This window comes from Vigna unguiculata, chromosome 9 (genome assembly GCF_037176805.1).
Source record: "Vigna unguiculata cultivar grain cowpea cultivar isolate G323 ecotype 2 chromosome 9, ASM3717680v1, whole genome shotgun sequence".
NCBI classification, from domain to species: domain Eukaryota; kingdom Viridiplantae; phylum Streptophyta; class Magnoliopsida; order Fabales; family Fabaceae; genus Vigna; species Vigna unguiculata.
The window spans coordinates 7,889,297-7,917,190 of record NC_140800.1 but is presented as its reverse complement, the minus strand read 5'-3'; the positions used below and the strand labels follow the sequence as shown (position 1 = coordinate 7,917,190).

At 32.6% G+C, this 27,894-nt stretch overlaps 2 protein-coding genes and 1 pseudogene across 2 annotated transcripts; 1 reads left to right on the top strand and 2 right to left on the bottom strand.

The window, feature by feature from the left end:
- Window positions 1–1,268: 1,268 nt before the first annotated feature.
- On the bottom strand, window positions 1,269–3,243 carry LOC114164816 (uncharacterized). Its single transcript, XM_028049590.2, has 5 exons — window positions 2,966–3,243; window positions 2,826–2,875; window positions 2,348–2,471; window positions 2,158–2,256; window positions 1,269–2,070 (listed from the first exon to the last, which is right to left on the bottom strand). Exons 1-5 carry the CDS (start codon window positions 3,135–3,137, stop codon window positions 1,448–1,450), a joined length of 1,068 nt encoding a protein of 355 aa, XP_027905391.1. The 5' UTR covers window positions 3,138–3,243; the 3' UTR covers window positions 1,269–1,447.
- A 7,271-nt stretch (window positions 3,244–10,514) lies between these two features.
- LOC146883490 (uncharacterized) lies at window positions 10,515–15,088 on the top strand (annotated as a pseudogene).
- A 2,894-nt stretch (window positions 15,089–17,982) lies between these two features.
- On the bottom strand, window positions 17,983–19,386 carry LOC114163402 (uncharacterized). The gene is made up of 5 exons (XM_028047719.1): window positions 19,215–19,386; window positions 19,084–19,133; window positions 18,886–19,009; window positions 18,700–18,798; window positions 17,983–18,605 (listed from the first exon to the last, which is right to left on the bottom strand). The coding sequence occupies exons 1-5, from the start codon at window positions 19,384–19,386 to the stop codon at window positions 17,983–17,985; spliced, it is 1,068 nt and encodes a 355-aa protein (XP_027903520.1).
- Between the last annotated feature and the right edge of the window lie 8,508 nt (window positions 19,387–27,894).

Below are 27,894 nucleotides of genomic sequence, written 5' to 3'. Positions count from 1 at the left end.
CAAATTAATAAATAAATTTAATTACAACTTTTATATATATATATATATATATATATATATATATATATATACACATTTTATTTTTTAATATATACATCAAATCACTTCACTTAAATACTCAAATTATTTTATTTTTTACATTTTTACCTTTGTAATATTACTATTAATAATAATACTATTATAGAATAACAATAATAATTATTATTATATATTATTATTAATAATATTAAAAAAATATTATAACTATTATTAATATATTATTAATAATAATTATATATTAATATATCAATAATAATGTAAATAATAATTAATAATATTAATATATCAGTAATAATATTAATAATAATAATAATTATTATTATTATTATTAATATTTAGTAATAATACTATTAATAATTATATAATAATAATATTATTATTATTATATAATATTATTATTATTATATATTAACAATGATTTTGAATGTGCAGGAATTAAATAGTGACTAAGTTTCGATCAGGAACCATTTTCAAATTAAGTTCAAACTTCATGGACCAAAAACATATTTTTTTTCAATTTTCGTGAAAAATAGGCTAGGCAACATAAGTTTTTTATTTTATAAAAAAATAACATGTGACACATTGTTTGTTATTTTTAACGTCGTTCAGAAATAAGAACAAAAAAAGAATGATTTTGAAAATATAGTGATTAAATAGTGACCAAATTTTGACCAGTGACATTTTTAAATTAAGATTGAACTTCAAGGACCAAAAACATTTTTTTTCTTTTTTTACTCTTCTCTCCTTTTGAATTATCATGTAGTATATTATAATAAGGTGAACTTTTTTTTTATGTTCCTTGTGGTTTAGAAAACATATTCTTGTTTGTTAACACTGATGAAGATAATTCACCAATCCACCTACAAAGTTTTCTTTAATTATTGGGAGTCAGAATTAAAAATAATGGGAAAAAGACACAAATAGTTGTAGGGATTTAAATGAATTGATCTATAAAAACTAAAATAAAAATTTTTATGACAACAAAAATCAATTGGTCACAAAAAATATTGGTGTGCAAGATTTATATCAATAACATTTTTATAACGTTGCCTCTGTAAAATATTTTTAATAAAAATTTGAAAATATCTCTTTATTTAAAAAAAAAATGTTACTAAATGTTTGAAGGGACATTTTTGTAATGTTACTTATTTATAAAAAAGAATTATTGTAACACTTTATAAATTATTACATTTTTATTATATAAATGTTATTAAAGGTATATGGTAATATTTGTAAAATTGTCTTAATTGATACATAAATATGTCTTATTAGTACCCTAGGGTATACATAACATAGTATAATGTTACTAAATCATACTAGCAACATTTTTTATAATTTAGTGACATCTTTTAATTATTACTAAAGATCATATACGTAGTAGTGAGCTAACAGCAAATGAATCCTAAAATTAGCAGCAAGCTGTGAATCTATAAACCATGTAGTGCTTGTATGTCTGACCAGAATGAACAATCTGTGATGGAAAATTTGGATGATTCACAGAATCAGGTAAGCCCTGTGTTTCCAAGGCAATGCCACCATACTTATCATAAATAACTCCATTTTTACCCTTTGTAGCCTTCAACATGCCACTCGTATAGAACTGCAGACCAACTTGGTTTGACCATAACTCCAATTTTCTCCCAGACACATTTTCTCTCACTGTCACTACTTTCTGCAAGTGCCCAGATCTTTTTCCATCAATCACATAGTTAATGTCATACAAACCAGGAACCTCATTCACTCTGCTTCCAACCGTCCTCGGTTCAAGGAAATCATAAGGGGTGCCCTTCACAGATTCCAATTTTCCGGTGGGGATCAGATTATTGTCCACTGCAGTGATCTTTGAGCCAAAAATTTGAACTTCGTGTGACAGAATGTCACCACTCTTTTGGCCTCCCAAATTCCAGTATGTGTGTTGAGCTAGGTTCACTGGTGTGGCTTTGTCTATTGGCTTCGCAATCATTTTCACGACATATTTGTTTCTGCCAATCAGCATGTATGTCACTTCTACTTCAACTCTTCCAGGGAACCCTACAAATTTGTGATTTGAAGAGCAAAATAAATAAAAAAGTTAGCATTCAGATTATGTAGCAATAACTAAGTTGTCAAAGAATGTACCTTCTTCATTGTCTTGACTGTCATAGGTAAATGTTATGTAACTGTCTTCCTTGTGGGCTTTCACTGTCCATATAACATCACCGAACCCTGTGAAACCACCTGGTATTTCATTCCATCAAATTGTTGTGTTATGTTTAGCTCCATCAATAGTGTAAATAGAAATTTAAAATATTCATAAGCATTACAATACCATGGAGTGTGTTTCCATGATCATTAGCAGGCAGTTTATAGGTATGGTTGTCCAATGTAAACTCTGCATGTCCAATTCTATTTGCCACACGTCCAACAAGTGCTCCAAAGTAACATGTATCATTCTGCAAAATGTTTGAACTTTATATACACATTAGATGCAACTAGCAAACAATAAATTCAGATAAATTTCAAATGACTCCAATATGATATTAGAAATAGAACTTTAAGTCTAGTTCTACAAAACTACTATGCTGGATATCTTATATATACTTAGTTTGGACAACAAAACTAATAAAAAGCATGAAGGAAATTTGGGGTTAAATGTGATCAATACCTTGGTTTCCTATTGAGGTACTATAACTTAGAACACACAGAATAAACAACATAAAAATTTGGGGAGAACATAACAAAAACAACCTTTTTTTTTCTTCAGAGTTAGTTGATTGAATGGCAAAGGAATTGAACTTTGATCATACCTTGTATTGCTCAATGTCATCGTAGCCAAGAGCGATGTCATCTAAATTCCCTATGGAGACAAACAAGAAGAGAAGAAGCTATGTGATATCTATTTAAAGAGCAGACATTCAAAACAACTTATTCACACGATAAAACATACCATGTTTATCAGGAACTATGACAGAGATAATTGTTGCACCATAATTGGTCAAATTCAGCTTCAAATTTCCTCTCTTGAGCTGATAGAATCCAATCTCTTTTTCTTTTCCATGTGCTTGAGCGTTAAGCAGAGCCGTCAGAAGAAAAGAAAAAGTGAGATAAACCTTCAACATGATGTTCAGGAAAAGTAATTTGTGCTAAACTTGGTTTGATTGTTCTTTACGTAGTCCCACACCGGATAATATATATGTATAGAGAGAGAAAACAATGAAATCAAAATAGAAGTGTTAGTTTGATTTAATAGTTTTTAGAATATTTTAGTCTCCTTCATTTTATATTCTTTTGTTTAATTGTTATTATTAACTTCTACTTTAAAATAGTAAACCTTTCCCACCAATTTTAGTAATACTTTGACAATATTCTAAAAAAATACACCAAATCAGCAACTCTTTTTATAATACCTTTTGATAATATATATTCAAAATTAGACAAAAATCTCTAAAAAGAACCTTAACTAGAATATTCAAAATTAGTAGTCTATTTAAAGAGGTTATCTTTCCTTTGGTAGGTTAGAGAAAGGTTGTAATTTCGTCATCTTTCAATTAGACACGTCAAATATCTAAGGAAGGAAATCATGTACTCTTTAAATGACTCACCCTATCGTTATTTCACATGGAATAAGTTGTCTATCTTAAGACATGTTCTTATTTACAAACCGGACAGTGAACTCTCTAAATGAAAAAATGAAATTGGTATAAGTTAATGAATCAATATATGTAGTGTCCACAAGTGAGTCAATGAACATATCGTTGTAGTAATTGACAAAATCACGAACAAAAAGATTTCCCGAGACTTGTAGATTCACTGTCCTTAAAGATTTATCCACGGTATATTGTGCAAGTTGTCCAAAATACAGCAGGAACTTCTCAAAATTTTCGAGGATCTGAGAACTAGCAAGATAACTCTTACAAAGAGTAAATAAATAAACATAGAACAAGAAAAATATATATAAGAGAAAAAGGAGGATGAAAGATAGAGAGAGAATTGAATAAGAGTATGGAAGTGTGTTTTTGAGAGAGGAGTATAGTGCTCTATTTATAGAGGTGGATGGGGGCATTTATGATAGAGCTTTAAGACATTGAAATGAGGTGGAATTGGTTCATTTATTATTTCTTTTGTGGAAGGTTGGAAGTTTTTTGTATAGGTAGTTTCTTGCTTTTTTTTAAAAGAAGTTTCTATTTGACGCAACATGTACAATATTTCTTAGGAAAATGATATCCTGACTCCATTTTTTGACCCCTTATTTGACTCCATGAGGTGGCATGCACAGGTGGATTTTATTTTTTAAATTAAAATTAAAATATTAAACCATTTTACTTCAGACGTGGCACGTTTTGGAGAGTGGGTGTGGGCGTGAAAATTGAAAGGGAGAGAAAGTAGATTTTCTTTGAAGAGTGGGTGTGTGCAGAGGAAGCAAAATTGAAAGCGTGAGAAGGTAGGTTTTCTCTTGAGAGTGGGTGTGCGCAGAGCAAGCAAAAATGAAGAAAGGGAAAAGAAAGAAAGAAAGGGAAAAGGAAGAAAGGAGAAAAAGGGAGAAGACGTGTGTTATAGTGAAATCGAAGAAGACGAAGGGAGAAGACGATCCTCCCAGAGTTAGGGTTTTTGTTGCTCTCCATTGTTCGATTCAGCATCGTGGTTTGTAGGTCTTTTTTTTTCGTTTCTCCACTACGCCGACAGGTTTATGGTTTTTTTTTTTTTTTGAAATCGTCGTTGTGGGTTTTTTGGTTAAGGAATTGAGATTTTTTTTTTTTGTTTTTGATGGCATAGTCGAGTGAGTTATTCTTTAAAGACAAATTTAACATCTATCTTGTACAGGTGAATGACCACAACACTGTAATCGAAGAAGAAAAAGGGAAAAGACAAAGCTTGCGAAGTTAGGGTTTTTGGTGCTTTCAGTTGTTCGATTCAGGCGGTGGTTGGTAAGTTTGTGTTATTTTTTCGTTTCTGTGATTTTAGTGCTTTGATAGGTGCATGAATGATAGTTTTCTAACTAGAATGATGAAATCTGTCTTATTTTTTTGTGATGACCTGTTTGATTACAAGTGATGACCTGTGCTGCATTTTGTGCAATAATGTGGTTTGACTCAATTTTTTGAACTCATACTATAGCAGTCAATAGTTGATTATGGGGTGATTAAGTATGGTAATATGCGTTGATTTGTAGTTATTTCTTTCATGTGGTTTCATACCCAAGTGGGTTAAACATGTCTGATTTGTTGTTGATGACTTGTGTGCATCCAAGTGATGACATGTGTTGCATTTTTTGCAATCATGTGGTTTGACTCAATTTTTTTAACTTCCATATTATTTTAGTCAATAATTGAGTCATACCACATGCTTCAAAAAATTCAGCACAGGTCAACACTTGTGAGCAAACAAGTCATCATCAATAAATCATACAAGTTTAATCCACTTAGGTATGAAATCACATGAAAGAAATAACTACAAATCAACGCATATTACCCATACTTAATCACCCCATGAAATCACATGAAAGAAATAACTACAAATCAACGCATATTGACTACTATAGTATGACATGAAAGATAAAAAAATTGGGTCATACCACATGCTTCCAAAAAATTCAACACAGATCATCACTTGTGAGCAAATAGGTCATCACTCAAACATCATACAAATGTAATCAACTTGGCTATGAAACCACATCAAAGAGATAATTACAAATTAACTTAGATTATCCAAATGATTTACTAAAATAATATGGAAGTTAAAAAAATTGAGTCAAACCACATGATTGCAAAAAATGCAGCACAGGTCATCACTTGGATGCACACAAGTCATCAACAACAAATCAGACATGTTTAACCCACTTGGGTATGAAACCACATGAAAGAAATAACTACAAATCAACGCATATTACCCATACTTAATCACCCCATAATCAACTATTGACTGCTATAGTATGAGTTCAAAAAATTGAGTCAAACCACATTATTGCACAAAATGCAGCACAAGTCATCACTTGTGATCAAATAGGTCATCACAAAAAAATAAGACAGATTTCATCAACCTAGTTAGAAAACTATCATTCATGCACCTATCAAAGCACCAAAATCACAGAAACGAAAAAATAACACAAACTTACCAACCACCGCCTGAATCGAACAACTGAAAGCACCAAAAACCCTAACTTCGCAAGCTTTGTCTTTTCCCTTTTTCTTCTTCGATTACAGTGTTGTGGTCATTCACCTGTACAAGATAGATGTTAAATTTACCTTTAAAGAATAACTCACTCGACTATGCCACCAAAAAAAAATCTCAATTCCTTAACCAAAAAACCCACAACGACGATCTCGAAAAAAAAAACCATAAACCTGTCGGCGTAATGGAGAAATGCAAAACAAAAAACAGACCTACGAACCACGATGCTGAATCGAACAATGGAGAGCAACAAAAACCCTAACTCTGGGAGGATCGTCTTCTCCCTTCGTCTTCTTCGATTTCACTACAACACACGTCTTCTCCCTTTTTCTCCTTTCTTCCTTTCTCCTTTCTTTCTTTTCCCTTTCTTCGATTTTGCTTGCTTTGCGCACACCCACTCTCAAGAGAAAACCTACCTTCTCACGCTTTCAATTTTGCTTCCTCTGCGCACACCCACTCTCCAAAGAAAACCTACTTTCTCACCCTTTCAATTTTCACACCCACACCCACTCTCCAAAACGTGCCACGTCTGAAGTAAAATGGTTTAATATTTTTAATTTTAATTTAAAAAATAAAATCCACCTATGCATGCCACCTCATGGAGTCAAATAAGGGGTCAAAAAATGGAGTCAGGATATCATTTTCGTATTTCTTATGCTTGTTCACTCACAATATTGTCATTTACTTGTCGTCTTCACTGTGTTTTCGTACATCGGTCATGGTAAAGTTGATCTATCTCAGCACGATAACCTTGTCAACATCATCCAGTTTTGTAATACCTAAACATCATATTCGTAACTATTATTCATATCATACTCAAATAAAAAATATGTTCAAATTTTCTTCTTTTTTTTTCACAAAATACACATGTAACATCCCATTTAATAGTTTTTCACACTATCAAACAGAACATTATAACATGATCAAACATAGCAGATAGTAGGGATAACAGTTATATACACATAGTATATAAATCTGGTACAGTCCTCCAAAATTTTGCCATAAAAAAATCCTGGGAGGCAAGAGTAGATGCATAAAAGGCCTAAACTACTCATCAAGTTAGGACTCCACAAAATCTGGCCCAAAACTACTATAGTAGTGAGTAAGGGTCAATTCCTGCTTTGAAGGGGGGCGTCATCATCTGGATTAGGCTCTGCTCACACCAACAATAGGCGATCATAGCAAAGGAGAACACACAAGGACAAACAACATAAACAAAAAGGGTAAGCTAACTAAAAAAGGAGAAAAATAATGCAAAACATAATATACATCATCCATAACACACAGTTCAATAATTAAAATTCTAGACTCGATATCCGGATTGTGTAAGCGACATTGGAGCTCTTGGTGGCTTGCACCTGTAACGGTTCCCAGACTCTGCAGAGTCTGGACACAAGGAGTTATCACCCGACCGTTTCCAGGGTAAGTCCCCTTCACGTCTAGGACTAGATCAAGTCCAAAGACTAGGACCTCCTGCTACTCCTCACGACATAATCCATTCTACTCTATTTGAGCGTGAATGATTATTGGAGTTTCAGGATACCAACCAATATGGATTCCACACATCCTTACACATTAACAATTCACATGAATTTCCCTTGAAATTCCATTCCAGCCACCACTCTATATACTCATACTCTTCTAGTTTCATCACACAATACATTAATAATGATCTATCAAGCATATAAGAACTTCCTTGCACAGAATCACATTAAAACATATCATTTTTCTTTCTAAAACAGAAGCTGAGGTGCTCCACTGCAGTGACTCTCGCTTAAGCTAGACAATCTAGCTCAGGCGAGAAGCCATCTCGCTTAGGCGAGTCTATCTCGCCTAGGCGAGGCTCGAACAGTGGCAAGGATTAAAAATTGGGCGAACTCTCGCTCAGGCTAAACTGGCTCGCTTAGACGAGAGTGTCTCTCGCTTAAGCGACTCCAGCTCGCCTAGGCGAGACTTCGCTCAGTATCAGGGGTGAGTCTTTCTGATAGTCTCGCTTAGGCGAGAACCACCCGCCTAGGCGAAAATACCAGATCATCCCACTGTTTTCACATGCAAGAACACTGATTTCAGGGCAACAATGATCATACACTCGCACATGCATTTCTAGCAATCAATTCAGCACACCAACATCATACAAAACATAATTCACGGCTTAAATGAAAAGAATTTCGGTTAGCTTCCCTTACCTTTTAAAATCACCACAAGCAAGACTCTATCACAAGGGCACCTCAAATCCTCAACCTAAGGGGCTGAAAAACCATAAACTCAGAGTGAGTACAAGACCCTAATTCGGTTTTGGTAAGCATTGAACTCCAGAAATTCCAAAATTGGAGAGAATTGAGGAAAACCGAATTTGACTTACCGGAAGGGGAAGATGACTCAGCTAGAGGAGGAGTTCTTCTCCTGGTTCCGGGTTCAGCAACTGTAACAGATGGGAAGAGTGATTAGAAAAGGGGAAAAATTGAGCACTGCTTTAGAGAGAAGGTTGTGCAATTGGTTCAGAGGGAAGGAAGACAGTGAAGAGTGGAGTGTGGTTCTGTGATATGAGTTGGGGAAGAAGAGAGTGTATAGAGAGGGGAGAGATAGTGGTCCTTCACAACACATCCATTAGAAATTTCTTGCATAATATTACGGATGTTATTATACTTAGACCAAATATAAGTCAAAAAAAAATTGCATACCGAATCCATAACAATTTACAACTTAGAAGTTAAATTATTCAGAGTAATTAAAAGAAGATACCCAATCACATAACAACACAAAGCAAATATATACAACAAGGAAACAATCTAGGCTGAGAACAGTTATCTACAGTCACTCATATACAACAAACTCAAAATAGATAAAAGATATAATGTAGAAACAGGTTGGTTATATCATAAAAGATGTAGGATCTTCTTTTTCAATTTTTCATATGTATACTAATATGAGCATGCTGATGGTGGGTTTGGTTGATAACAAAATACATGATATTTGTTATTTTGGGAATTTGTATTGTTAGAGTAAAACATTTAGGAATGCTTATTATTATATGTACTTTTTAAAGGTTTGGAATATCCCAATGCTCTTATATAGTAATTTTTTTTTCTTTTACTGATCAAATAAAATGCAAGAGTTGATGACACATATTTTATGCATACCTTTATGGTTTATTGTACATTGAAAACACTTTCACTGTATTTTTCTTTTTAATTATTCGCATTTTATAGAATTAGAAAAATGAGGTTGACTTAAATCAAGAGGGAGGAAGGGGTGAATTAACTTTAAAAAAAAAATCAAATAAGACTTCGTCTTTAAATCTTTTTCAAATTACAAAAGCTGGAATGCAACTTTCTTGAATTTTAATTGATGCAAGAATTGAAAAAGCAATAAAAGATGATAAAGAAATATGAATATCAAAGAAAAAATTATGGTTAAATATGTTTTTAGACTCTGAATTTTGATGTGAAATTGGAATTGGTCCTTCTTAAAAATTTTGATACATTTTTGTCTCCAAACTTTAAAAATGAATAGATATAATTTTTTTAACCTAATTATATTAAGTTTTTTTATGTGTCAAACGCGTTTCTAAGCTGACATTGAAGTAAGAACATGTCAAGAGGTGTAAATAAGTCAAATGCTACCATGAAACACATTTGACTTGTTAAAAAAACATAATTGGGTTAAAATATCTCTATTCATTTTGAAAGTTTAGGATCAAAGTGTATCAAAATTTTCAACAATTCCAATTTAACGTCAAAGTTTAGGAACTAAAACGTTTTTAACCCAAAAAATTATACCGATTCACGTCACCACTGGTCTTACATTTTGTCTCAATTTTCCCCATAAGAAAATTTGGTTTCTATTATCAACAAATGAATTTGTATAAAGCAACAAAGAAATTACAAACACAATACACGTATTAATCTCAATCTACTCTAGAAAAATCAGATTGATTTTTAAGTAAGTTCCAACTCAAGCAAAATATATATATATATATATATATATATATATATATATATTAAAAGAAAAAGAATCAAATCAAAAGCCCACAACAGCACAATCAAGCTTGTAGCCTCTCAGCCCATTTAGAAATATTTAACCCTATGCATAACGGTTTCTTTTGTCTGTTTCTACAGCTGTATTTGGTAGTACATAGGAGATGATTCTGGAAACAAATTAGGTGTACCACCTCTGTGCTGTATATATTCAGCTTTCGTCAAAACAACCAATAAGAAAAATCATTCTCCCTTTTTCTCTCTGTTCAAGCCTTTACTGCTTTTGGCCATTTTTTCTTTTATGGTATCAGAGCTCCTCTTGGAGCTCTGCTAATACCTTCCCCTTTTATCATGTCCGAAGTTCACTCTCCGTCTATTGGTTCTAATACGGACCCTAGTCTTAATCCCTCCAGTCCTTATTATATACATCCTAGTGAAGGACCTAATTCCTTCAACATCACCCCTGTTCTCACCGGCCCTAACTATGCTTCTTGGTCTCGTGCCATTCGTATGGCTTTAATCTCTAAAAATAAGATGGGCTTTCTCACTGGTGCCATTATTGAACCCCTATATTCAGATCCTTTGCATACCACCTGGGAACGTTGCAATACATTAATCATGTCTTGGCTTCTTAATTCTTTATCTCCACCCATTGCTCAAAGTGTCATTTTTTTCGAGAGTGCAACCGCCATATGGAATGATATCAGAGATCGTTTTTCTCAGAGTGACCTTCTTCGTATTGCAGAGCTCCAAGAAACAATATATGGCCTCAAGCAAGGTTCACTTTCTGTCTCCGAATACTACACTTCTCTCAAATCTCATTGGGAAGAACTTGATAATTATCGCTCATTCCCTGAATGTGAATGTTCTGCCAAGACCTATCACCAACAGGACTTTATTATTCGTTTTCTCAAAGGACTGGCGGATGGGTTTTCTGTCGTTCGTTCCCAAATCTTACTCATGGACCCTTTGCCTCCGATTTCTCGCGTGTTCTCCATGGTTGTGCAACAAGAGCGCCAACACTCTCTTCCCCCTGTCGCAGAAGAATCAAATATTTTTGTCAACTCGGGGTCCACGTCTTCTGGAAAGGGACGCGGTGGTGGCTCTCTCGGCGTTTCCTCAAGTACTCACATGCGTAATACTTCCACCAAGAAGTGTGCATATTGTCACCGCACTGGTCACACCGTTGAGACGTGCTATGCTAAACACGGCTATCCACCAGGTCATCCACGATACCCAGGTCGTCCTCGCTTCAATCCACGTGATGGTACTGTCTCTGTGAACAATGTCGCTCAAGAGGTCAACAACCATGGCTCTAATACTTCTGCTGGATCTTCCTCTGGTTCTGGATTTCACATGACCCAGGACCAATATCAAACCCTAATCAACCTCCTGCAGTCACAACCTCTTGATACTGATGGTACAAGCTCTGCCCAACCATCACGGGCCAACCTCACTCAAGTCACTCAACAAAGCCCACAACAGTTTTCTAACTCTAAGTCTGGTACTTCGCTTGTTTTCTACACCACCTCACTCACACAACCACATAATTATCACTTTCTGTCCAACACACACACCGTCTCTGTCACACACTCACCAAACAACATTTCATGGATTATTGATTCTGGGGCAACTGATCATATTGTCTCCTCTTTGAACCTTTTTCTTCATTACTCTAAAATCAAACCTGTCCAAATAAAATTACCCAATGGAAATGTTGTTTTTTCACATTTCTCTAGTTCAGTTCAATTCTCCCCTGAATTTGTTCTTCATGATGTCCTTTACGTTTCTGATTTTACTTTTAATTTACTATCAATTTCCAAACTCATTTCTTGTCTCAATTATTTTATAACCTTTTCCGGTGTCAATTGTTACATACAGGAGATGGGATCTTTGAAGATGATTGGTTTGGGTAAATTACAACAAGGCCTTTATCACTTGGACATTATCAAGAGTCAGACATCTCCTAAAGTCTCCTCCATCAATACTTTCACCATCCCTCCAATTACCAATACCAACCTTTGGCATTATAGACTAGGACACCTTTCCGGAAATCGTCTCAATATTTTGCATATGAACTTTCCTTTCATTTCTAAGCATGTTGATGACAATTGTGATATTTGCCATTTAGCTAAACAAAAACATTTGTCATATTCTCCAAGTTTTAATAGATCTTGCAAATCCTTTGATTTAGTGCATATGGATATTTGGGGACCATTTGCCAAACTCTCTATTCATGGCCATAAATATTTTTTAACTATTGTTGATGACTTTAGTCGCTACACATGGGTTGTTTTGTTGAAATCAAAAGGGGAGGTCCAAATACACATCCAAAATTTTGTTACTTTGATTGAAAACCAATTCCAAACCACCATAAAGTGTATTCGGTCTGACAATGGACCAGAATTTCTCCAAAAAGATTTTTTTTCATCAAAAGGAATTTTACATCAAACAAGTTGTGTTTATACCCCTCAACAAAATGGACGTGTTGAAAGAAAACATCAACACATTCTTAATGTGGCCAGGGCACTCATGTTTCAATCTAATATCCCAAAGCATTTTTGGTCTTATGCTATAAAACATGCCGTCTTTCTAATAAATCGTGTTCCTTCTCTTGTTATAAAAAATAAAACCCCTTTTGAATTATTATACCAAGAACCTCCTGATTTTTCCATGATTAAAATTTTTGGTTGTCTTTGTTATGCATCCACAAATTCTCCACGTCAAAAATTTGATGCCCGCTCTAGACGTGGGATTTTTTTGGGTTTTCAAACAGGCACTAAAGGCTATGTCATTTTTGACATCAACAGCAAAGAAATATGTGTGTCAAGAAATGTTCAATTTAATGAGACGTGTTTCCCTTTTCTACCATCCAGCCAAACTCCTCAATCTAATCCCAATAATTTCAACCCAAAACCAACCTTTGACTATGACACCAGCCCAACAAGCACCGCCCCACCTTTCTTTGAGTCACCTACTTTTCACATACCCCCAAACTCACCTACTCCCAACTGCAATCCCATCTTGCCTTCCCCATCACAAACCAGTAAATCTCCATCTCTCTCACCGCACCACCAACCCTCTTTCTCACAAAATTCTAATGCTCCAACCCTAGATCCAATATCACCTCTACCACGCCATTCTACCCGCGTCACCAATCGCCCAAGATATCTTGATGATTATTATTGCAATACTTCTTCAAGTGATTCGACTCTTGTTCCCCACCAATCATCTTCAACGATCCTTTATCCCATCCAAAATTTTGTTGATTATTCTCACCTGTCTTCTTCTCACTCCCATTTTTTGATGTGTCTCAATTTTGAGCAAGAACCAAAAACGTATCAAGAGGCAATGACTCAACCTCACTGGCAGGAGGCGATGCAAGTTGAAATTGTTGCCTTAATGGAGAACCAAACTTGGGAGGTCATTCCTGCACCTCCCTCTGTCAAACCCATCGAGTGCAAATGGGTTTTCAAAATAAAAAGAAGACCAGATGGATCTGTTGAGCGCTACAAAGCCCGTCTAGTGGCTAAAGGATATTCACAAATTGAAGGGATTGACTATCTGGAAACTTTCTCTCCTGTTGTAAAAATGGCTACTGTAAGAGTTTTTTTAGCTTTGGCATCCATTCACGGTTGGGACTTGCAACAACTAGACGTAAGTAATGCTTTTCTCCATGGAGAACTTTTAGAGGATGTGTATATGGTGATTCCTGAGGGGCTTTCTGGTCATCCATCGAACCATTGCTGCAAACTTAAAGAATCTCTTTACGGTTTGAAACAAGCAAGCCGCACATGGTATGACAAATTATCTCTTCTACTATTGTCATCTGGGTATGTTCAAGCTCATGCTGATCATAGTTTATTCATCAAAGTTATTGGATCTGCTTTCACTGCTCTCATTGTTTACGTTGATGACATTGTACTTACTGGCAACTGTACATCTGAGCTTATTAAAATTAAAGCCACACTTCACTCTCACTTTCATATAAAGGACCTTGGTAAGTTGAAATATTTTTTAGGAATAGAAGTGGCTCATTCCAGCAAAGGAGTTTCTCTTTGTCAACGCAAATATTGTCTAGACTTGATCAAGGATTGTGGTTTGATGGCTTGCAAGCCCTCTTCAACTCCAATGGATGATTCCTTGCGTCTCCATCAGGATTCTAGTGAACCTCTTGTTGACCCATTGTCATATCGACGATTAATAGGTCGTCTCATTTATTTGACCAACACAAGACCCGATATAACTTTTGCCACACAACAGCTCAGTCAATTCATGGTAGCACCAACTCAGATTCATCTGCAAGCTGCTTTCAAAGTGATTCGTTATCTAAAGGGATGTCCTGGAAAAGGTCTATTTTTTAGTCGGAAGTCTTCAACACAACTTTTTGGATTCAGTGATGCCGATTGGGCCACATGTGTTGACACACGACGTTCCATCACCGGCTATTGTTTTTTATTGGTAATTCTTTGGTGTCTTGGAAAGCTAAGAAGCAATCTACTGTATCTCGATCTTCTGCAGAAGCAGAGTACAGGGCTCTTGCATCTGCCACCTGTGAACTTCAATGGCTCTCTTTCCTCTTTGAAGATTTGAGAATTCCTACTACTAAACGTCCTGTCCTCTACTGTGATAGCCAGAGTGCACTGCACATTGCTGCCAACCTAGTTTTTCATGAAAGGACGAAGCATTTAGAAATTGACTGCCATATTGTCCGTAAAAAATTACTTGTTGGTCTCATGCATCTCTTACCAGTTTCATCATCACATCAATTAGCAGACATCTTCACTAAAGCTCTTCCTCCACGTCTATTTCACTCCAATTTATCCAAGCTTGAGCTTCTTGATATCTTCAAATCTCCAGCTTGTGAGGGGCTAAAAGAAAAAGAATCAAATCAAAAGCTCACAACAGCACAATCAAGCTTGTAGCCTCTCAGCCCATTTAGAAATATTTAACCCTATGCATAACGGTTTCTTTTGTCTGTTTCTACAGCTGTATTTGGTAGTACATAGGAGATGATTCTGGAAACAAATTAGGTGTACCACCTCTATGCTGTATATATTCAGCTTTCGTCAAAACAACCAATAAGAAAAATCATTCTCCCTTTTTTCTCTCTGTTCAAGCCTTTACTGCTTTTGGCCATTTTTTCTTTTATATATATATATATATATATATATATATATATATATATATATATATATATATATATATATAATCGCAGAATAGAGTATTCAAATATAACAAGATTTCAGTATAAATTTAACCAAGTAGAGATAATACCTTTTCTGAGCTTACTCCATCAAGATTAATGACAAATTCGAAAGGAAATTAAAAACATTACGAACCTTAACAAAAAATAAACAATAACTCTCATTAAAAAACTAAGCGATTAAAAATAATCTTTAGTTATTGCAATGTGTGTGATCATGATTAAAAGAGGTAATATTTTGAGGACTCAAATATCATATTAAAACTAGGGAGGAATCCTAGAGAAAAATGGAGAGAGAAATGGAAAAAATGAATTTTAAAAAATAATGAAAAATGGTGAAAAGTTTTTGACTGCTTGTATTGAAGGGATAGTAAAAAATAAAAGAAAAGTGAGAAATTTTTTAATTGTATTATTGATTGATGTAATTTTTTTAATATTAAATTTTATTAAAAATAATTCTTGTAGGGTTAAAATACCTTTTTGATCCAAATTTTTGTGAAGTTTTGTCAAATAAGTCCTAATTTTGGTTATGTTCAAATATGTCCCAATTTTCGTCAATTTTGATAAATTGGTTCATTTTTTGCTAACACCGTTTAAATCATTAACGGTCATGAGTCACGTGTCACTTAATGTTTTTTTTTTTAAATGTCCATGTGTCAACCCAATAGTGTGTCATGTGTCAAAATTAATGTTCTATATTCAATTTGATCCTATATTTGTTATTTTTGTTTAATTTAATCCCAAATTTGTTTAAAATTGACCAATTTTATCCCTATCGAAGTTGTGACCAAATTTAATTTTTATATCAAAGTTATAATAATGTGAATTTTAATATATTATATAAAAATATTTATTAAAAAATGTAAATTTTAATATAAAAATTAAATTTGGTTTCAATTTGGAGAGAGACCAAATTGGTTCGTGTTAACAAAAATTGGGACTAAATTGAACAAAAACAACAAATATACGGACCAAATTGAATATAGAACATTAACTTTGATATGTGACATGCTGCTGGGTTGACACGTGAACATTTAAAAAAAATTCAAAAAAATCACGAGATGACACGTGGCAGTCACTGTTTATGGCTGTTAATCATTTTAACGGTGTTAGTAAAAAAGTATCCAATTGAACATAATTGACGAAAATTGGGACTTATTTGAATACAAAACCAAAATTAGGACTTATTTGACAAAACTTGACGAAATTTGGGACCGATATTTTAATAACCTTCTTGTATAAAAAAATTTGATATAAAAATATATAAACTTTATTTAAAGTAACTTTGTAATTAAAAAATTGTTATACAATGCTAATAATATTTCAAAATAAGAATATATTAAAATAAATTAATTTATAAAATACCAAAATTTAAATTATTTTATTTTATTTATTATTTGAATATTTTTATTTAATTGTTTATTTTATCATAATCATAACATAAAACATAACTATTAATAAAATATCAAATCAATTAATTAAAAAATTTTATTTTTTAATTTGATATTTTATTTTATTTTATTACAATATAAAAATATTTTAATAAAATATTAATAATTTAACTTTTACAAAATTATTAACATTAATAATAAAATAATATAATATATTATAATTTTTACGTGATCATTTTATTATCTATATAAATATATAAAAAAATCACCCAAAAACGAGACAACGCTTAGCTTATGTATTCGCTGTTTATTATCATGGAGATAATCGATTAGGCGGTGATCAATTATATATACAACTTTGTTTTGCAAATGTGTCATTTGATTGTAGAAAATTTAGGCTCTAACGTTTATGTTTTTTTTTTCTTTGATTCCATTTTTTTCTCCTTACGCAGAAGTGTCAAAAGTTGAGTATTATGGGATTGTTAAATAATGATTTCGAAAATGGTTTTTTATACCACGCATAAGTTTGATGATCTGTTTTTAAGGATATTTTAGTTATTAAAAAATTTAATTTTTTTATTTTATAGAGAAAGAGAAATTAAAAATTTTAATAATGATTATAAAGTGTATATAAAAATTTGTTAATTCTCAAAATAATATACTATAACCAGTTTGTAAATTACAACTGTAAACTCTTTACCTCTCATAATTCTTTTAACAGCATTTGTACAATATAAGGTAATAGTCAAACCTACACATGTAGATAGCTAATTTGGTTAAAAAATTTATTCCGCTAAGTTTTTAGTAAATAAAATAAGATTAACATATTTGTCACACTTCTCTCTTTATAGTTCAAATCCAAATAATTGAAGAGTTTTAAATTTTTTGTGACATGATATGAAGAGTTTTAAACCGAATTATGATCGTTTAGAATAATCTCAACAATATATAAAATCTGATTATTTTCAATAATTTTCAGAATATTAAAAAAATAATTATGTTATTATCAGACTTAAAAGTTTACGAATAAAAATTGAGTCAGTTTTCTAATCAATTCCATTTTAAATCTTCACTATAAATAAAAATAATAATAAAAATAAAAATAAAACAACACACTTGGATCATCTAATTTAAACAGAACCTTTATTTGAAACCATAACAAATATCATTGACAGTATAAAGAAGAAAAAAGAATAAACCTAACAACAAACGAATCCTAAAATTAGCAGCAAGCTGTGAATCTGTAAACCATGTAGTGCTTGTAGGTGTGACCAGGATGAACAATCTGTGATGGAAAATCTGGATGATTCACAGAATCAGGTAAACCCTGTGTCTCCAAAGCAATGCCACCATACCTATCATAAACAGCACCATCTTTACCCTTCGTAGCATTCAACATGCCACTCGTATAAAACTGCACACCAACTTGGTTTGACCACAACTCCAGTTTCCTCCCAGACACATTTTCTCTCACCGTCGCCACCCTCTGCAAGTGCCTAGAACTATTTCCATCCAGCACGTAGTTAATGTCATACAAACCAGGAACCTCGTTCACTCTGCTTCCAACCGTCCTCGGTTCAAGAAAATCATAAGGGGTGCCCTTCACAGATTCTAATTTTCCGGTAGGGATCAGGTTGTTGTCCACTGCAGTGATCTTTGAGCCAAAAATTTGAACTTCGTGTGACAGAATGTCACCACTCTTTTGGCCTCCCAAATTCCAGTATGTGTGTTGTGCCAGGTTCACTGGTGTGGGTTTGTCTACTGGCTTCGCAATCATTTTCACGACATATTTGTTTCTGCCGAGGAGCATGTATGTCACTGCTACTTCAACTCTTCCGGGGAACCCTAAATTTGTGATTCGAAGAGCAAAATAAATAAAAAAGTTAGCATTCAGATTTTGTAATGTAGCAATAACTAAGTTGTCAAAGAATGTATATACCTTCTTCGTTGTCTTGACTGTCATAGGTAAATGTTATGTAACTGTCTTCCTTGTGGGCTTTCACTGTCCATATAACATCACCGAACCCTGTGAAACCACCTGGTATTTCATTCCGACAAATTGTTTTGTTATGTTTGTTATGTTTAATTTCATTATTGTTGTAAATGAAAAATAAAGTATGCATACCGTGGAGTGTGTTTCCGTGATCATTAGCAGGTAGGTTATACGTATGGTTGTGCAATGTAAACCGAGCATGTCCGATTCTATTTGCCACACGTCCGATAAGTGCTCCAAAGTACCATGAATCATTCTGCAAAAAGTTTCAACTTTATATACAAATTTCTAGGGTGGAGAAACATGTTTTTCTTGAGACTTTGATCATACCTTGTATTGCTCGATGTCATCGTAGCCGAGAGTAATGTCATCTAAATTTCCTGAGGAGAGAAATAAGAGAAGAAGCTATGTGATATTTGTTTAAAGAGCACAGATATTCGAAAACACAGTGTAAAACATACCATGTTTATCAGGAACTATGACGGAGACCACTGTTGCACCATAATTGGTCAAGTTCATCTTCAAATTTCCTCTCTTGAGCTGATAGAACCCTATCTCCTTTTCTTTTCCATGTGCTTGAGCAACAAGCAGAACCGCCAGAAGAAAAGAGAACGTGAGATAAACCTTCATCATCGTGTTCATGAAAAAAGTAATTTGTGCTAAACTTGGTTTTGTTGTTCTTGTGTAGTCCTACATCGGATACTATATATACAGAGAAAAAACAATAAAATCTAAACAGAAGGGTTAGCTGTTATTATAATATTAACTCCTACTTGTAAACCCTACTCACCAATTTTAGTAATACTTTATCGATTTAACGATATTCTAAAAAAAATACACCAAATTAAAAACTCATTTGATAATATAATAATATCTATTAGAATTTTAAGTTAACAAATAAAGTAAGTGCAGTTAAGATATTATTACTTTGTAATTTAGGTGTTTTTTTTAATGGTCTCAACATATTACTACTTTTTTTTTACCAATTTCGTATTTTATGTTTGAATAAGTTACACGAAATAACATGTAATTCTTCTGGTGTTTACTTTAAAAAAGAATCGTATTTTCAAAGGGATTTATTTTTATTTAACCATGGTTTTCAAAATTAAAACAACTTTGATTACCTTTTTATTATTTATATCCTTATCTTTTTTCAAATTTCTTTATCAGCCTCCGTATATGTATTTATTATAGTTTATAAATAAAAATGATGAAACAGAAAATCTTATAAATATTTTATTAGAATGAAAAGAATATATTACATTTATTTATTTCTTCAAAAAAAACAAATCTTAAGCGAAAGTTAATCTGGAATGTAGAGACTATACTCCTTATTCAATATAATATAATGCCACGTACAAAGGAAACGACTCAATTTAGTTGATTTTTTTAAGGTTATCAATATACTAAATTAATCTTCGTTACTAATGATTTTTAAAATTTTCATATCATTAAAAAAAAACAAAATCTAAAATTACAAAAACTTTAGTAAGAAAAGGATGAAGTTGATTGAGTTAACACGAGCTATGATGAAAACAAAATTTTAAAATTGAATAATTAATAATTAATTTAATTTTTAATATATTACATGAAATACTTTTTATAATTTATTCATACTTAAATAATTTTTTTATTTATAATAATAATAATGATAACACGAAATAACTAAATTTATCAAGATTAAGAAATGGTTAATATATGTTCTAAACTTATAAAAACCGATTTCCTTCTCATTTTCGCGAGAGCAACAAGCAGAGCCGACAAAAGATTTGAGATAATTAGTTTACTATTTATAAAATAAATAAATAAATAAATTTCATAATTTTATTATAAATATAATAATTATATAATTTAGATAAGTGTTTTATATTATAGTTTTAATATCGGATATAGTTTTTTCTTTTAGAAAAAATATTTGTGTATCATAAATTTAAAATTTATTATTTGTATTATTATTATTATTATTATTATTATTATTATTATTATTATTATTATTATTATTATTATTTGTTGTTGTTGTACTTAGTATTACTGTTATTATTTTGTTTACTACACATTAATTATTGAAATTTAATTTACAAAAAAATATTAAAATTATCCAAAAAAAAAACTAATAATATTAATTGATTAAATTATTAACCTTTTTAACTTATTAATATCGTATATTTGCGAAAAGAAGTTATTAAATAATATTTAATTTTGATATTACTTCTTATGTTATGATCTGGTTTCCTTCAAAAGTTTAATATCTATAACTATATATAAAGGAGATTCCCTCTTTGTCCACATTTTATAATTCCAACTTTACCCTTTACAATTTAATTATTTATTAAATTTTTAAAAATAAACGGTTACTTCTACAAGTTTTTATAAAATTATTTACTTATCTCCTTCTTTTTCTTCTCCTACTATTCATCAACAGTTATTTTTCTCATATTTTCTCTATACATTTCACTTTATTTTTTATAAATATACTTTTATTTTGTTTATTAACTTAATAACATTACAATATCATCAATTATTAATATAATTCAAAAAATGTGTACACACAGGCGTGATAGCGCCTGTGTTTACGCTAGTATTTCTAATGTAGATAGATAGGGATGTCAAAAAAATCCGTACCTGCCGGGCGGATAAAACTCACAACGGGTAGGAAATAAATATTGTAAATGGATACCCGCGGGTAACGGGTATGGATATTTTTAATACGCGCATGATAACGGGGTGGGTACGGGTATCATAGTATCTGTATCCATAGATACCCGTACCCGCTATACTCTAATTTAAATTAAAAAATTAAAATATTAACATATTGATTTTGAATGAGTTATTTTTTTATCAATTAGTTTTAAAAAAAATTCATTTATTTGTAATCTGTCATTCAACACTATTTAAATGAGTTATTTGAACTTTGTTTAAAATTTATGAATGCTATGTATTGTAATTTATTTGAATTTACGATTGAAATATGTTGTTAAATATTTATTTTTATTTTTTTGTAAATACTTACCGGTACCCTGTGGATATTAAAAAATTATGTGGATACCCGCATAACATATACTTGTGACGGATATGAATACTGGAACGAAACGGATATTTATCTAGCCGCCGCGTTGACATCCCTAGATATAGACATCCTCAATTGATTAGTAATAAATTGATTTAGAAGTATAGTAAACCGATAAAGGACTCCAAAAATATAAAATGTGTATTATATGTTTTATTGAGTTATTTGTAATAAACATGTATTATGTGGCTAGGGTTGTTAAATAAATACTAATGAAAGCAGTAGTTATCCACATTATTATGAGATAATAGAAAACCTGTTATCACAATAAAACAGGGTTATTGTAACAAAAATAGTTAATTCTTTGGAATGAAAAACATTGATAACGTATTCTTAATTTGATAACAAATAAAAAAAAGTATAATGTTTATATTAGTTACTAATGAAATGAATTTGTTTAGCTTAAGTATTAACACTAGGTTTATGGTCCATTTTGTTATAATTTATAAGTTACTTTCGGATTTGTACATGAAGTCAACTTGAAAATGATACAAAAAAGTTTATTTGATGATTGAAAATTTAAAATTGTTATGGGAGGAGAGAATTTAAGTATTTTCCAATAAATATTTTCATATGTATCCCATGTTATTTTATACAATTAATTATTTTTTTAATATATGCAACTTGTTGAATTATAGTGTAAAAGGTCCAAAAAATATCGTATATGTGAATAAAATATATAATATGATATGAGCATTTGAAACATAATAACAAGACAAAACACATTGAGATTGAAGATTTAAAAAAAAAAATACTTTTATGTCGACTGAGAAAAAACCTTCAATATATATCAAAAATACTATTAACTAATGTTGAGATGTATATATCTATATAAAAAGAATATTTTTTTATGTCCACATTTTTTTAAAATTATATCTTCTAAATAAAAGTTTTTTTAAATTAAAATAATTATTTTATTACTTTAGTTGTAACCATTTTTTTAATTTAACCGACCATTTTTAAACTTAATATTTTTTAATTATAAAATTATCTACCAAAATAAATAAAAACTATTTATAATAAAATTATAGAAATTAGTTATATTTAATTTTATAATTATAAAAATATATAATAATAATAATAATAATAATTTTATTACTTCTTTTTATCAAACTGTACGTGTCTTCACTTGTTGTTATAATGATATTTTAATTGATATATAATTCAAAAGGGAATAAGTAGTACATGATAAGATGAGTACCTGATGAGATGTAAACTATGTAATATATTAAATATTTTAATTTTTTTAGCTTAGAGTGTGTTTATTAATTTTTATTATGATGATCATATAACATGGAATAAATGTTGACCACCTAAAAATAAAATTTGAGCATGAATGGTTCAACAAAAAATGATATTAGGATTAATAAATAAAGCAACACTAACTTCTAGACACTTTTCAACCATAACTAGGACTATCTTTTAATAGGATGGTAAAAAAATTATATGTCATAATGCTAAACAAATATTTTTAATGAAAATTTATTTTTTTTACTCACGAACTTTAATTTTATCTACGATCATTTTTCGTAAATAAAATACAATTATTTAAGAAAAATATTTTATAGATAATTTTTCATAGATAATAAACAATTTTCAAATAATGAATAAATATGAATATTTAATTACTCTTTTATTTGTTGATAAGATCAATCACTAGTGCAGAATTCTCATTTTACCTTGCCTTATATGCCTCGGTTGGCCAGGAACCGAAACATATAATGGCGCGGTGGCATTTTTGCAATTAGAGCCAAGTTTTAGGCCTCGGTTCTCCAAATAACCGAAGCCAAAAAGGGGTATAGGCCCCAGTTCGCCCAAAACTGGTGCCAAATAGTGGTATAGGCCTCGGTCCAGTAAGACCCGAAGCCAAAAAGTGGTTGGACGTTAGCTGTTTGGCCTCGGTCCAAGGAGACCCGGTGCCAAAAGGGGGTCTATGGCTTCGGTTCCCCTAACAACCGAAGCCATAGGGTTTATTTAGGGTTCGAATTTCGCGAACCATTCTTCTTCCCCGCGCCTGCGCCTCTGCAACTCCTTCCCCTTGCTCTCTCTCTCGCGCGCTCTCTCTCTCTGCAAAAATGGCGTCCTTGCAGCATCCCACCGCTTCCCTTCAATCCAAACACGTTCTAATCCCCGGAAAGTCCCTTTCCCAGAAACCCGCGCTCACCGTCTCCTTTCCCCGCTCCACTTTCTCCGCCCTCAAGCTCAAGCTCGCCGCCGCCACCCACCGCTCCAACGGCGCCACGAGCGCTAGAATGTCAGCCACGGTAGCCTCTAGCTATGCCCAGACCCTGGCTGTACCAAACACTCTCCAACGCTACCATTCCAGATCCAATTTTCGAAGGTGGGTGCTCATGCCACTACCCGCAAGGCATTGGTCGATGGCGATGGAGTCTCCGTGGTGTCGGCGTTGCTCGGTCCTTTTACTTCCCATGCGATTGGCTCCGAGGTCATTGGTGTTCTCGTGAGTTTGAACCTTGATTGTGAGTCCAAGAGGAATCTATTGCAGCCTGCAAGGGTTTCCTTGATGGTGGACATTTTGAATGAGGGTTCAATTGAGACGAAGATCAATTGCACGCGGCTGATTGAGACATTGATTGAAGGGAAGGATTTCAAGTTGGAGATTTTCAGGAGCCATAGTCTTTTGGTTGGGTTGATGAGGCTGGTTAAAGACAAGAGGCATTCAAATGGAATCTGCCCTGGATTGAGGCTTCTATCAGTGATGATTGCGGAGATGAGGTGGTGGAGAGGGGATCGTCGCCGAAGAAACTGATGGCGGAGATTTACCAGCAGGGCATCTGGAAGGTGGTTCTTTGCGATCGTGAAACTGGGTATATGGCACCGGTTTTGAAACAACCGAGGCATAAAAGTGGGTATATGGCTTCGGGTGATAACCGAGGCCAAAAGGGGTACATTTTGGTCTCGCCCCAATATGCCTCGGTTCCAGACCCGAGGTAAAATGTGAAAAATAATCGAGGCAGAAAGCCCTTACTGCACTGGTGAATACAAGTATCATATCATGATATCTTACCAATAGATATTATTATTGGTTAATAATTATTAGTGAATTTTATTTTAGTATATTTTTAAAATTCAATTGATTAAAATAAAATTATTAGTGAAAACATTTTATTAACGAAAGAATTATTTAAAATTTTATTTCACATATTTCTATTTTCTCATTTAGAGTTGAGGTTATTTGTGTAAAACATTATTTTTTTTTATGATTGATATATTGGTACAACTCATTTAAATATATTTTTTTAAAAAAGACTAAATTTATTTATGTTAATATTTTATGGGTTAAATATGTTTTGAGTTCTTAACTTTCAGTAAAATTTGAAATTAGTTCATTTTGAAAATTTTAGACTAATTTAGTCTTCCATCTTTAGAAATGTGTAAATTTAGTCTTTTTAACAAAATTTTGTTAAGTTTATTTGATGTTTCGTTATGTTTCATAATAGCATTTAAGTTATTTACAATGTTTGACACATTTGAAACATCAAATAAACTTACACAAATTGGATAAAAAGACTGAATTCACGCATTTCTAAAGTTTGAAGACTAAATTGAGTCAATGTTTCATAGAGGGACTAATTTCAATTTTCACTAAAAGTGAAAGGACCAACAATATATTTGTTAGGCTTACCAGCAGGTTTCTCATCCTTCCTATCCCAACACTGGTACGACATGTGGCTTGGTTTTCCACATTCAAAACAGTGAATCACCTTAGCTTTCTGATTCTTCCCATTGTCATCTTTGGAATATTTTTGTATCCACTCTTTTTGAATTTATTTCCTTTGGCTTTATATCTGTCTTTAAAAGCAACAGAAGATTCAACTAAGTTAGCCATAACTGAAATTGAAGAAACAAAATTTTTCTTATCTTTCAGACGATTAGCCTCACTTTCATATGACTTATTAGCTCATGGAGTGGCAAGTCCTTCTTTTTGTGTTTTAGATGGTTCCTGTAATCGCCCTATGAAGGTGGAAATTTTTCCAACAAAACATTATCCTGCAGGACATCACACATTTTCATGCCTTCTTTGAGCACATCTACAACCAGGTTCTTATACTCGTGAATATGCTCCATGATGGGCTTGTCATCAACCATTTGGAACTCCATCCATTTTCCCACCACGTATTTCTTTCTACCAGCATCGTATTTCAAAGTATCCAAAATTTCCTTTGCATATTTTTGTTCAACAAAAATATCAAAAAGATCATTTACCATGTTGTTAAGAAGATGACCCTGGACCACTTTATTGTCCTTCTCATAATTCACCTTTGCCTCCTCATCAACCTTTTTCGTTTTGTTCGTTAAAGGCGTAACAGTTGGAGTAGTAGGAACAATCGGTTGATCATTAGGAACTAGAATGAACAAAACGTAATCAACCTCAAGTTTTTCAAAGAAGAACAAAATTTTCTAGGACCAACATCTGTAGTTGATTCCATCCAAAGGTTCAAGCGTGGAGAGATCAGGCAGCAACTTGAGAACAGAGGCAGATGCAACCTTCGTTGAAGAAGATCAGAAAAGAAGATTTTTGCTTTCAGATTGTTAGCACAAAATGAAAAAAATGAAAGTTGTGCCGTGGAAACCCAATGTCGTGAAAGCAAAATTCCGGCACGACCGAGTTGCAATCAATTAATGTCGTTTGATCCCTAAGGTTAACATAACAACCCCTAACCCGTGCACTCGTGGAAGGAGTTTAAGGATGCAGCCAGTCTATGCCCAACAATGTGTGAATCAAAGGTTTTTAAAACAACCACATTTTGAACAGAAAGTAATCGAAAATAAAATAAAATATATTGTTGAGAAAATGAATCCGAGAAAGAAGGAGAGCATGATTTGTGGAAAGATTTAGGCGAGGTAGATGTTATTCTTGGTGTTAAAATAAGGAAAACTGAATTTGGTTTGTCATTGTGTCAATCACACTACATTGAAAATATACTTAAAAAATTTGTCTATTTTGATTAAATGCTTGTAAGAACTCCTTATGACCCTAACATGAATCTTAAAAGGAACAATGGTGATAGTGTTTCACAAGCGGAATATGCTAAGATTATAGGAAGTTTTATGTATCTAATGAACTACACAAGACCTGACATTGCTTATGCTCTGAGTAGACTAAGTAGATAAACTCATAATCCTAATAATGAACAATGGAATGCACTTCATTGATTGTTAAAATACCTTAAGTGAAGTATTTTAGAAGGCTATTTTAGCAAGTTTCCTACTATTTTAGAAGGTTATTGTGATGCAAATTGTGTTACAAATAATGATGAGGTGAGTTCTACCAGTGGATATGTGTTCACTTTAGGTGGAGGAGCTGTTTCATGGAAATCTTCCAAATAGACATGTATAGCTCACTCAACCATGGAATCTGAATTCATTGCTCTTGAGCTAGTAGGTCAAGAAGCTGAATGGTTGAAAAACTTGTTAGGTGATATTCCATTATGGGGGTCTTTTGTACCAATCTCATTGCATTGTGACTCACAAGCCACTATTGGAGTTGCCAAAAATTATGTGAATAATGGTAAAAGAAGACATATTCGCATCAGACATGGTGATGTTAAACAACTTTTCAAGAATGGAGTAATTTGTCTAGAGTTTGTGAGATCAGAAAGAAACCTAGCAGATCCTTTAACAAAGGGGTTGAGTACGAGAGTCATTCAAGAGACTTCTAAAGGGATGGGACTTAAGTCTTTGGCTTGAATATTGTGTGGTGCACTACAGTCCATCCCTATATCTATGGTAGTGCTTAAATCCATAGCTCTATGTGTTGAGTGGTCCTCAAAGGACTTGATGGATCATTGTGATATAAGTCTAAAGGACTTAATAGCTCTATTTGTTGAGTGTTCTATTATGGTGATGGACTTGATAAAGTTATTGTGTAAATGAGTGTGAAGGTAGGCCGCCTTCTAGAATACAAAATTTTCTCTCTAGAGCACTCATGGAACTAAGGTATAAGCGTAGGACCTTTAATAGCGCTTTGATTGTATCACGGGATAACAAACTTTAAGGAATTAATATGTGTTGTGGGGTCTAAACCTAAGCTTTTGGAAGATCAAGAATTA